This window comes from Aptenodytes forsteri, unplaced genomic scaffold (assembly GCF_000699145.1).
Source record: "Aptenodytes forsteri isolate BGI_AS27 unplaced genomic scaffold, ASM69914v1 Scaffold289, whole genome shotgun sequence".
Lineage (NCBI taxonomy): Eukaryota > Metazoa > Chordata > Aves > Sphenisciformes > Spheniscidae > Aptenodytes > Aptenodytes forsteri.
Genome location: NW_008795025.1, coordinates 538,601 through 550,710, shown reverse-complemented (window position 1 = coordinate 550,710; position 12,110 = coordinate 538,601). Strand labels below are relative to the sequence as shown.

The window sequence follows — 12,110 nt, the reverse complement described above, 5'->3', positions numbered from 1 at the left end:
TGGGGGCTGAGTTAAAGACAATTTAATAGGACAGAAAAGGAAGAAAAAATAAAAATAATAATAATAGAATAATAATATACAAAATAAGTTATGCACAATGCAACTGCTCACCACCGATGTCCAGCCAGTTCCCAAGCAGCAGTCCCCCCCGGCTAACTCCCCCCAGTTTATATACTGAGCATGACGTCAGATGGTATGGAATATCCCTTTGGCCAGTTCAGGTCAGCTGTCCTGGCTGTGCCCGCTCCCAGCTTCTCGCTGGCAGGGCATGAGAAGCTGAAAAGTCCTTGACTAGTGTAAGCACTACTTAGCAACAACTAAAACATCGGTGTGTTATCAACATTATTCTCATCCTAAATCCAGAACACAGCACTGTACCAGCTACTGGGAAGAAAATTAACTATCCCAGCCAAAACCAGGACATACAGACACCATTTATGATTCTCCTTAAAATAGACGTTTCTTCCTTCATCTTTTTTAATGCAAATAATGACAAGACACTTGAGAGAATCTGAGTCCCAAGAGAAAAAGGCCTAGAATATGAAAACTGTAAATTATAGTTATGCTGCTGTTCAGTTATAGGAGAGAGAGCAGTGACTACTCATAGTATCTTGTGGAGATTCACAGAAAAACATCTTAAGCGTATACAATGAATTCAGTTTTCAAGTGTGCTCCTTTCAAATCCTGTTCTTCTCCGTAAACTACTCATTACAGAAAAATACTTAATTGCTCCAGAAATGACAGTATTTCTATTTCCCACACTATTTCCCATACAGTGTTCTTGGGTTTAAATATTATTTGTCAAGAAGAGTTTTCTGATGGAAAACTGTTTCTCCTGCCCTGTGAACAAAAGTTTCGCAGGGTTTGCTTTTCAAAACACATGAGTATTTTTCACTACAAACTCACCACCCCTCTGGTGCATCCTCCCACTCTCTGTTCTCTTACCTGTTGAGTTTCATTTTAGGATTAAAATAGGAATCTGTTTTCTGAGGTGTGGAGTAGTTGGGAAGAACCTGCACATCGGTGGCTGACTCTTTCAGCACTTCATGAGAAGACTTGGGAGCAGGAACTAAAAGAAAGTAATTGTTAGGGAAGGAAAGAGTGACAATTGAAATTAACATTAGCGCATCTGACAAATTAAATTGAAAATCTGCTCCCATATAGCAAGAAGTCTGGGTTATGCCAACTAGCACATGGATCTGTTAACAAGTATGTGGGTGGAAAAAAAGCAAGCAACCATTTATCTTCTAGTTCTAAGAGTGGCAGATAAGGATCAAGCTCTACCACAATTTTCTTCCCATGAAACATCAGATTTGTTTCTCAGTTGGGCTCCTAGGTATCCACTCAAATTTAAGAAAGCAAGCCCCTGAGCCTGAGGCTTAGCAGATTTGTTTTGCATGTTCAAACATAATACATTGCTAATTAATTAAAACCCTATTAACATAGTCCTGAATGTGTATCAATGAACTGCAAAAATCCCTCAAAATCCTTGATCTAATCTCCGTAAGTTATCAAACAGCTTCATGAAATGTGTATAGACAGCACACGCATAGGGACAATTTCAGCACTTAAGCTTTATATAAAATAGTCTGCGGCAAAACAAGCTTTCTGATTTGACAGCTGTAAACACATGCTGTCATTCCTCTGAGCAGTTATTCCCAGTCTACCAGTAGCAAAATTTACCCAGGAATGACCAGGAAAAATTTGTTAGCTATCAACTAGATACCTTTCAGGGCTCAGCCTGCCTATCTCTCAGTGCTTTCAAATACACAGACTTCGTATCTGTGAACTGCTCTACCATGTGCTCCACGTTCATAGCCCCCAAGTGTTGCTGAAGCACCTACAAAGCATGGAATATCTGACCTCTGAATTTCTCCTCTCCCCATGAGGAAAAATAGTCACATGCATTTTGTTAAAAAGTGACAAATGGGCCATTCTTTACTAACAGCTCTGAAGGGAACCATACAGAGATTAATGTATTTCACAACACAAGCTCTATTTAAGTTAAAGGTATGGAATATGGTATGGATGGTACTACTATCGCTTCTCAGACACGCAAACTGATCCCCAGACACTAAACTACTAGTCCTAAACTGCATATTGGCAACAGAAAGAAGTGTGACCCTCATAGCTCCCAGTCTCATCTTTATTATATTATATTTAGATAAAACACATACATCTACACAGAGACAGAGAAAAAATCAGACCAATTTTCAACAGTAACAGTCTGGGCTGTCAAAAAAGCCTTAATTTACACACCAGCGCTAATCAATAATGTACTTTTTACTTGAAAGCTGTAGAGAACAGACAACTTGCAAAAACAAGATTTGGCATTCCAATTATGTAAATTGCTTCCAATCTAGTTTATACAAGTTTAGAAACAAAAGTCTAATTCTGGAGAAAGTCAGACAGGATTGTCATTTACCAAAGAACTACGGACAGCTCTGTCATGACTCTCCAAGACTGAAAAAAGTCATCTTGTTTTGTGATTCTATGCTGATACAGTTTAGATAAAAAGCAAAGCATTTTTATATTGCAGAGATTTACTCAAGACTGATTCACAAACACACACAGCCAAATACATAGGCATTAAATTCTCTATACAGATTTTGTTTCATGGATTCCATGTCCTCCATTCTTTTGGAGAGACAGAAGCCTACATTTACAACATTAAACTAATTGTGAATGGAATATTATTTATCAGAAAGAACAGAGTAGCTGGTCAATGCAGAGACTAAATCACAACACTGCTACACCTTTGAGGAAAAAAAAAATTCTGAAATATTAAGAGCAGATTTCTCATTAGTAAAGCTAAATCTGTTTCAGAATTTTTCTCATGTCTCTCATCCACATATCATAGTTATTCCATGTGCTAGATAGTATAAAAAGATTTAACGTTTTATAGAAGTAAGAACCTACCTGTAATAAACCTTGATTCAGTTTCTCCTTTATTCACATGACGATTAATGTGACCTATCATGTCAGTTCTTCGCGTGATAGTTGCCGAACAGATGATACAATGGTAATGGGCTCCCATCTTTGAAAATGTCTGTTAAATATAATAATGTGTAGTTTCAGAATACGTTACACGGTTAAAGTAGAACTATACCTGAACACAGGCATATGAAGAAGTCATCTGTTACCTCTAGCGCATACAAAATATTCTGAATCTACAGCCACAGAGACTGTAAATAATCATACCCGCAGAGCCAGCACAGCACAGCTATCCTGCCACAGCACCACAACCAATTAAACTCTGCCACTACTCCAAATACTCAGTGCACAGGGAAGGAACGGAGAAGCATCCATTGCCTGGCCTAATGAACCCTTCATCTCTTCCACACAAAGCTGCTGTTTACTCCAAACTGTGACACTGTTTTACATGATCTAGGCAGCTACCCACCAAAATAAGAGAGAGATACAACTACATTCAACTACCCAAGGGTTATATCTGATACTTATATTCTGGACCGATAAGCTTTTGTATCCCACACTGGATAGCAAGACATATTTTGAGACCCATTTCCCCCACTTTGTAGGGTAACAAATATTTCTGCGATTCAGCATTTTACCTGGTCTCCAACGAGGTTTGGTTTTACTGGACGACAAGGTAAGTGGCAGATGCACATTCTGTACCCTGGAAAACAAATTCTTGTCACATCACAGTACAGTAAGTAAACAGAATGCGTATGTCCTATACCACAAACTCTGATGCAAAATGTTCTTTATTTTTAGGGCATGATCTCATTTAAGATTCCCAAATATTGCCACAAGACAGCAACAAGAGAACATTACCAATTATATGATAAACTCACCTTCCACACAGAGAAATTTATCAGCTAATTATACATTCTCTGTCATGACTCTCCAAGACTGAAAAAAGTCATCTTGTTTTGTGATTCTATGCTGATACAGTTTAGATAAAAAGCAAAGCATTTTTATATTGCAGAGATTTACTCAAGACTGATTCACAAACACACACAGCCAAATACATAGGCATTAAATTCTCTATACAGATTTTGTTTCATGGATTCCATGTCCTCCATTCTTTTGGAGAGACAGAAGCCTACATTTACAACATTAAACTAATTGTGAATGGAATATTATTTATCAGAAAGAACAGAGTAGCTGGTCAATGCAGAGACTAAATCACAACACTGCTACACCTTTGAGGAAAAAAAAAATTCTGAAATATTAAGAGCAGATTTCTCATTAGTAAAGCTAAATCTGTTTCAGAATTTTTCTCATGTCTCTCATCCACATATCATAGTTATTCCATGTGCTAGATAGTATAAAAAGATTTAACGTTTTATAGAAGTAAGAACCTACCTGTAATAAACCTTGATTCAGTTTCTCCTTTATTCACATGACGATTAATGTGACCTATCATGTCAGTTCTTCGCGTGATAGTTGCCGAACAGATGATACAATGGTAATGGGCTCCCATCTTTGAAAATGTCTGTTAAATATAATAATGTGTAGTTTCAGAATACGTTACACGGTTAAAGTAGAACTATACCTGAACACAGGCATATGAAGAAGTCATCTGTTACCTCTAGCGCATACAAAATATTCTGAATCTACAGCCACAGAGACTGTAAATAATCATACCCGCAGAGCCAGCACAGCACAGCTATCCTGCCACAGCACCACAACCAATTAAACTCTGCCACTACTCCAAATACTCAGTGCACAGGGAAGGAACGGAGAAGCATCCATTGCCTGGCCTAATGAACCCTTCATCTCTTCCACACAAAGCTGCTGTTTACTCCAAACTGTGACACTGTTTTACATGATCTAGGCAGCTACCCACCAAAATAAGAGAGAGATACAACTACATTCAACTACCCAAGGGTTATATCTGATACTTATATTCTGGACCGATAAGCTTTTGTATCCCACACTGGATAGCAAGACATATTTTGAGACCCATTTCCCCCACTTTGTAGGGTAACAAATATTTCTGCGATTCAGCATTTTACCTGGTCTCCAACGAGGTTTGGTTTTACTGGACGACAAGGTAAGTGGCAGATGCACATTCTGTACCCTGGAAAACAAATTCTTGTCACATCACAGTACAGTAAGTAAACAGAATGCGTATGTCCTATACCACAAACTCTGATGCAAAATGTTCTTTATTTTTAGGGCATGATCTCATTTAAGATTCCCAAATATTGCCACAAGACAGCAACAAGAGAACATTACCAATTATATGATAAACTCACCTTCCACACAGAGAAATTTATCAGCTAATTATACATTATAAATTTTTAAAATAAAAAAAAAATTACGTACAGGCAATTCATTTTAATAAGTCTGTTCGCATCCTACAAAGCTGCAGCAAGTCTTCAGGCTACGTGGTATATAACTTTCAAAAGTACCTGTGAGTATTTCACAAAAGTATTGTTACCTGGCTAAAAAACTTGTGTGAATACTCCTAAAAAAAATATGTTCCACAGTTTAAAAAAAAACCAAAAAGCAAACCCAACAAAAAAGACATCTGCTAGTGCACGCAAAAACAGAACTCTAGTCAGATAATTTTTAATTTAACTTTAATCTTGTCCATCTTCTGATTAGTAATTTTATTTCCCACAAACTCACACGCCTAGTTCTTTAAAAACACATACTGCTTACTTTCTTTTCCTTCCTAAACTTCCTGTAGGGATTTTAATGCATCTTACAAGCAGATCAGAGTTTGTTAAAAAACAGGTAAGGCTACTAAATACTAATAGTAAATAAATACTTTAAGTATTTATCTGAAACCATGGAATCTTTATGATGAGCCAAAAATGACCACGTGTGTGTCTGATTATTAACAATATAACATAAACTTTTATTAAAGTAATTTTCATTATATACATATTTTAAGTTTTATAGTAATTTTCATGACATGCCAAGCAATTGTTGTTTTTTTAAAACGGGAAAATGCACACTGTAACTATTTTGGCACGTAGAACAATACAGAGCTATTTTATGTTTACATTTTACATCCCAGGTCAAAATTCATTATGTCAAAATATGGTTCTAATTCAGAGCTAGTAACAAGATGCTTAAGTCAAGAGGAATTTAAAAAGATGAAACACAGAACAATGTCCTACATGTTCACAATTTCTTCTAGTATTTACTATTCAAATATGATTGCCATTACCTTCAAATTCAACAGAAACTTTCCAGTGCAAATTCTGAAGGTGACGATGGAGCTTATGACTATAGCAAGCTTTGAATTTCTCCTCAGGACACAATGGACAAGGCTTCTTTTCATCTGAAAATACAAATATACAAAAAGTATGAGAAATAAATGAAATGCAGTTACCACTCATATTAAGAGAGATGCATGCTAAGAGAAAAAAGAATGAAGGTACTATCAATGGGAGTTAAAGATAAATTCCCCAGGGTATATTCTATTTCAGGCACACACAAACTTCAAATTTATGGATTGCCTCTTTCTACTCCATAGAATATAGACAAGAACCACTGTTACTTTAAAGATCATTAACTGCTATGACCTTTAGTTTTTGTTTTCTAGTATTTTTCTACTCCAGCAACATGAGGCTCATGCAACATCTGAAGAGTACTGCAGAATAACAGAATTTTATAGATGAAGTCTAGAGACTTGCAATGTTTCAAAAAAAAAAAAAAAAAACCAAAACAAACCAACAACTGACGAGGTTAGAACAAGAATTTGTCTTTCCTCTTCCTGAATGTTCTAGATAAAACAAGCACCTGGTGTGTTTTTAAGCCGCAAAAAAGATAATGTACTCTATGTTAAAATAATTTTTCTTCTTGGAATCTTGCATAAGGGACAAAAAAGCAAAGGCAAGCTTATCTGACATCAAAGGTGTTGAAGCACTTGAAGTACTAACCTAACTAAAAACTAGCTATTGGGAGACATATGTTGTAGAGCTGTACATAGGACTTATGTATCAGAGCATGCATACGGCTGCTGCTGGGTCTTCAGACTGCTGAATGTCAACCAACCTCTCACGCAGAATTTAGCAGAAGGGCTTCTATGTGTTAGAATAGTACAGGATGAATACTGAAACATGCCACACAACATGGGCATCTATAATAATAATTACTTATCTTACACTTGCACAACAGTAAAATTCCTTTTTTATGACTTTTTTTTATGAGTGGATTACTATGTCCACACAGAGTCCCATGCCACTGAAGCCAACAGAGGCAGCCTACAGCTCACCAAATAAATCACCACTGTTCTCTAATGTTGATCAGCCTCTTTTATTGACTTACGATTTACTGAGTATCAAATACACGAGGCAATGGTAATAAATACAAGTCATTCCATTAACACACATGGCAGAAGAATGCTACATCCATGGCAGAAGAAAAAAAATTACCATTGAGAATAGGCAAGGGAATAATAAGTTTCTTATCACTACCATGGATTTACATATAACTCGGCTCAGCAACAGCTACAAGTACCAGACATATGAGATACTTATGATCTATCTCCTCATTAAAAATGGAACAAACTCTCTATAGAAGTTTTTGGCATATTTGTTAGTAAAATTAAACAGACATGGAGGTAGGCTATTATTTCCATCAGTGGCCACTCTAAAAGATGATTAAGGCGCAAGAGTCGTATGATGCAGAGCCTATGTGGACCCTGATGTTTTTCTTGATTTGTGAATAAAAACTAGTTTCAATTGCAAGGGCTGCCACTACTAGCACTAAATACATACATGTAATCAGAGAAAAACTAGAAGTTGTAATAAAAACACTTTGCAGTCTTAAAGATATCCTCCAATATATATTTGCATCAGAAATTAATACAGAGTGGGGAAAAAAAAATCCAAAACAGAATACATATTTATTTAAACTGATATTTAAACACTGCAAAGACAATAATTAGCTTCCCTGTTATGGTGGCACTTGAAGTAAAATAAAAATGAGACTAAGCTGCTGATGTATAGCTAGAATTAACATTTTGCTGATCCATGCACACTGCCAATATTAGAAATGCTACAATGCAGAGGAAAAGATGGAAAGGAATCATTAAGGCCTTAAATTTACTGAAGGGAGTACAACATTCTATAAGCAAGGGAACAAATCATAAAGCTATTTTTTATTAAACCCCGAGTCTTCAAGCATTTTTTTTATACATATAATGTGTATATATATGTGTGTGTATATATATATGTAGTGTGTTAAAAATAAAAACTAAGAAAAATGTAAATACCTGTAACATGAAGATCTGTGTTCTGGGATACTGCCATGGTAAACTCACCTTCTTTCAGGTCAGCTAGTTTCTCTAGATCAGCAAGATGTCTTTGAATTGAAATATGTTTCTCTAAAAAGCAGAGTTAAACATTCTTAGTTAAAAAATTATTTTTAGTTTACTGCTATTTTTCTATGCATCATTTCAAAGCTAACACTATTAGAGAATGACTATAGTACCAATTGGAATACTTGTTTGTATCCTTTAACTTCCATGGTGGAAGGAATGACTGCAAAATTAATCCCCAGCATGGTTCTTTAATAAGATCTATATATTTCCATATATTTCTACTTGCTTTTTAATGCTGACACACATCAAATTCCTCAAATTGGAAAGACCTTCACTTGAAAAAACAAGCTGAAAAGATCAAGTCACATTCCATTTACTCCCGATTTCACTGCTTGGCATCATCAGTGAATGTGAATCATGCACAAAGCAGTATAAAAACATCCTACGAACTGCCTGGCAAAACTAAAATATCAGCTAGAAGTGGACCAATAAGTAAGTAACAATTATTCACTGTATAGCCAGGATACATTAAATTCTGCCACTCCACTCCTTCCCTTAGGAGGCTGTTTAACCTTTAAATTTACCTCCTGATTTTTAAACTTATCAGTCAATGGGAACAGTGGAGAATTTGCTAAAAACAAGAGAATTACCTTATCCAATAAATCAGCTTTATTGGTTTCAGTACACAGAACATCCCAATTTACAGTAATACTGATTCTGTAGTGATTTTAAACTTTTATGATGTTTTTACAAGATTAGTCTTCAGGTTTTCTTATGTGAAACAAAGATAGCAATTGATCAATGTACTCAAGATACAGAGGTGACTATTAAAGCTAAGGTTAAAAGCAATTCCTAGCTTTTAATTTCTGCACTTAGATACAATAGATTTTCTCTGCTCTCTGTGGTGCTTTTAGCATCAGAGCCTGATGTAGATCATACCTCATCTAACCTTGACTTCTGTCACTGTGTATATGCAAATTTCCGCAGTGATTTCTAGAACTGTTACTAAGGGGAAAACGACCTCTCGTTTGAAAGAGATTTCTAATGCCTTAGGAAAATATTTTATTCAGATGTATGGGAAAAAGTATCCATACCTATTGGATGTATAGAAAATGAGATTTCACACATTCCCTTTACCTTTCCTCCCCACTATTTCTACCTTTTCTCTCGTTTCTGCCAGCACACAACACAAATATTCTTAGAGTTTATTAGCAAACCTCTTGGATAATCAGATGATACATCCAAAATGTTGCTATCAGATTCCCTTGTGGATTCTTCCTCCGTTCCTTTTTCTTCAGTTTCCAATTCTGACTCAGTAACTTTCACATCCAGGTTGTTCCTTTTCACTTTTCCAGAGACAACCACACCATCTTAACAAAATCAAAACAAACAAAAAAACAGTAAAAGTGTTGTTGATATAACTGAATTATATACAAATACATTCATTTATTTCCAATAATTTGGTGTTAACAGGCAAAAATTACTACAAGTGTGAAGGAGAAAAAAAAACCCAACAGTATGTTGAAGAATGAAGAGTTTAATTATCCCTCATCCTTGGAGACCACTGTGAAATAATGCCATCCTGGACAGATGAAACTACTTGCCCATCTGTATCATCCGATGTTTAATGTTAACAAAATAATATTTACATGTTATTTTCTGGCAAAATAACATGTAAATGCAGTGCTAGCAAGACAAAGCAGGCAAGGAGGAGGTCCAAATACTCAGAACAATATACTAGCGGCTAAGAAAATTTGAAAACAGAAGTTTACAACTCTCTATCTGAAAAAAGGAGGGGAGTAAGGAAGGAATTTGCTATCATCAGGGGCCATGATGAGGGTTAAGTGCTGGTGCCATCAGCATTTGCAAATGAATGACTTCTCCGGGGTAGAGCAGAGATGGGCCTACTGAAGAATTTCAAAAGCACTTAAGAGGCTGAGTGACTGGGCAATAAAATGACAAAAAATAGTCAAGTGTTGGACTTGGGGGAAAAAACTAATTTTGATTTCACGTATGAATGGATGGACTTTCAGCTGAGCATCACCACTCAGGACTACCACCTCGGGATTTTAAAATACAGTTTTGACGAAAGGAGGAGGTATAAATCCTCAGAAGCAGTGGGTCCCTCTCCCCACCAACTGACATCAGGAAGTACTAGAAAGGATGAAGAAAGCCCCGCTCAGCCTGCATATTGAACGGTATTGCCTCTGATCCCCCAAGCTTCAAAGGGACAGGTAGAACTAGGAAAGTTTCAAAACAGGGTGACAAGAAATAACAAAGCTACGGCATCGCTTCTTAGCTACTGAGAAGCAAAAAAGCAGGCTATGACTTTTCAGCCTGGATACGACAGATGTCTGTAAGATCATGAGACGCAGAGAGAGCACAGAAGTCAACCACTCACTGTCTATTCCAGCACAAAAACTGGTATGTACCACATGGCCTACCAGCTGGAAATTCAGAGCAGAAGAACGTTCTCTACACGACCTACTGTTAATATTGTGGTCCTCCGTGCCACAGGCTACTGCAGATGCTGCAAGTCTACAAGCGCCAAAGTGAGAATTTTATGGAAGATAAATCCACTAAGGGATTTTAAATATGAAAACACGACCTTTGGCTCAAGAAAATAGGGAGTAACAAACTGTTTGCGTGAAGGTATTTCTGGAGGATGCATTAATGTATGGTTGCTCTGTTCTGCTAGTCTTCTCTAGCCATCTACTCCTGGCCACTACTGAAGACAGAATAAGGGCTGAAAGGGTCTTATAGCAGTTCTTACGATTCCCCAGGGGTTTTTTGTTTGTTTGCTTTTAAACACTGCAGTTGGATACAAATCTTTGCTATTATAAAAAAAGAGAGGAAATGGAAGGAATACCTCAAGACAGGGGTTACAGAAACTGTTTAGAAAGACAGAAGCACAGAGTAAAATTATTCTACCTACCTTAAAATATATCAAGACTAGCATTGCTGCTCAGAGAGCGTTGCTGTATTTCTCACAGATCTTTTTTAAGCTGACAACTCACCTGAGGCAGACTTGTATTTCCTGCCTACTTCTCAATTAAAAAGTTGCAAGATGCCTGGTGATAGTTTCTACACACTTTATTAACAGAAAGACAGAAAGAAAATGAAGAAGTAAAAAGATTTTTGGTAAGAAATCCATGAGAAGAACAATGATTGATTGTTCTACATGTGCTGGAAGAAAAACTGATAACACTGTTACAAAAATGTAGAGAGCATAGCAGTGACTGAAGTCCACCAGAGTTGGACTGTCTGCATCTTCAGAGCAAGTGTATAGGTTAAAATGGTTGAAAAAGAGAGCATCCATATATGTACATATAGTTTGTATATACACCTACATGAAAAGAGCTAAACTTTCATACTAAATGATTAAGAAAAGCAGGCCGCTACAAGATTGCAGGATTTTTAAAATGCCCATCAGGAATCACTGATTATGCACAAACATAATAATGCTTCCAAGAGCCTAAATTATACTTTTTTTTTTAACCAGCAGAGTCAGTTCACTTCAACTGTAAGACTGCAGTAGCAAATGACTGGCATCAATGCCACATTTGGCGCGGCTAGAAAACTAGCACAACCAGTTTAAACATATTTGGCAGAAAATAGAGGAGAAAACGTAAGGGGCAGAGACGGCGTGGCACACATCGCATCCCCATCCCACCTCCAACGGGCCCTGGTTTGTAACGGGACCTTGCGGACCACGGTTTGAAACAATAAAAGATCATCAACAACAAAAAAATATCATTAGATTTAAAGGAGAAAAGGGCGACGCAAGTCCTGGTTTCGCTGTTTCAAGCTCCCCGAGCACGGAGGGAGGCGCCGCGGCCACCGCCAAGGCTCAGCCCCCGCG

The 12,110-nt window shown here is 36.9% G+C and overlaps 1 protein-coding gene across 1 annotated transcript in view; it reads right to left on the bottom strand.

Moving 5' to 3' along the window:
- The window catches only part of TRMT1L (tRNA methyltransferase 1 like), a 13,206-nt gene extending 9,560 nt beyond the window's left edge, over positions 1 to 3,646 (bottom strand). Inside the window, exons 1-3 of the mRNA XM_009275830.1 lie at positions 3,573 to 3,646; positions 2,920 to 3,049; positions 946 to 1,069 (exon numbers count right to left, since the gene is read on the bottom strand). Coding sequence (XP_009274105.1) covers positions 946 to 1,069; positions 2,920 to 3,049; positions 3,573 to 3,629 — 311 coding nt within the window. The 5' untranslated portion in view covers positions 3,630 to 3,646. The remainder of the gene's footprint in view (positions 1 to 945; positions 1,070 to 2,919; positions 3,050 to 3,572) is intronic.
- Between the last annotated feature and the right edge of the window lie 8,464 nt (positions 3,647 to 12,110).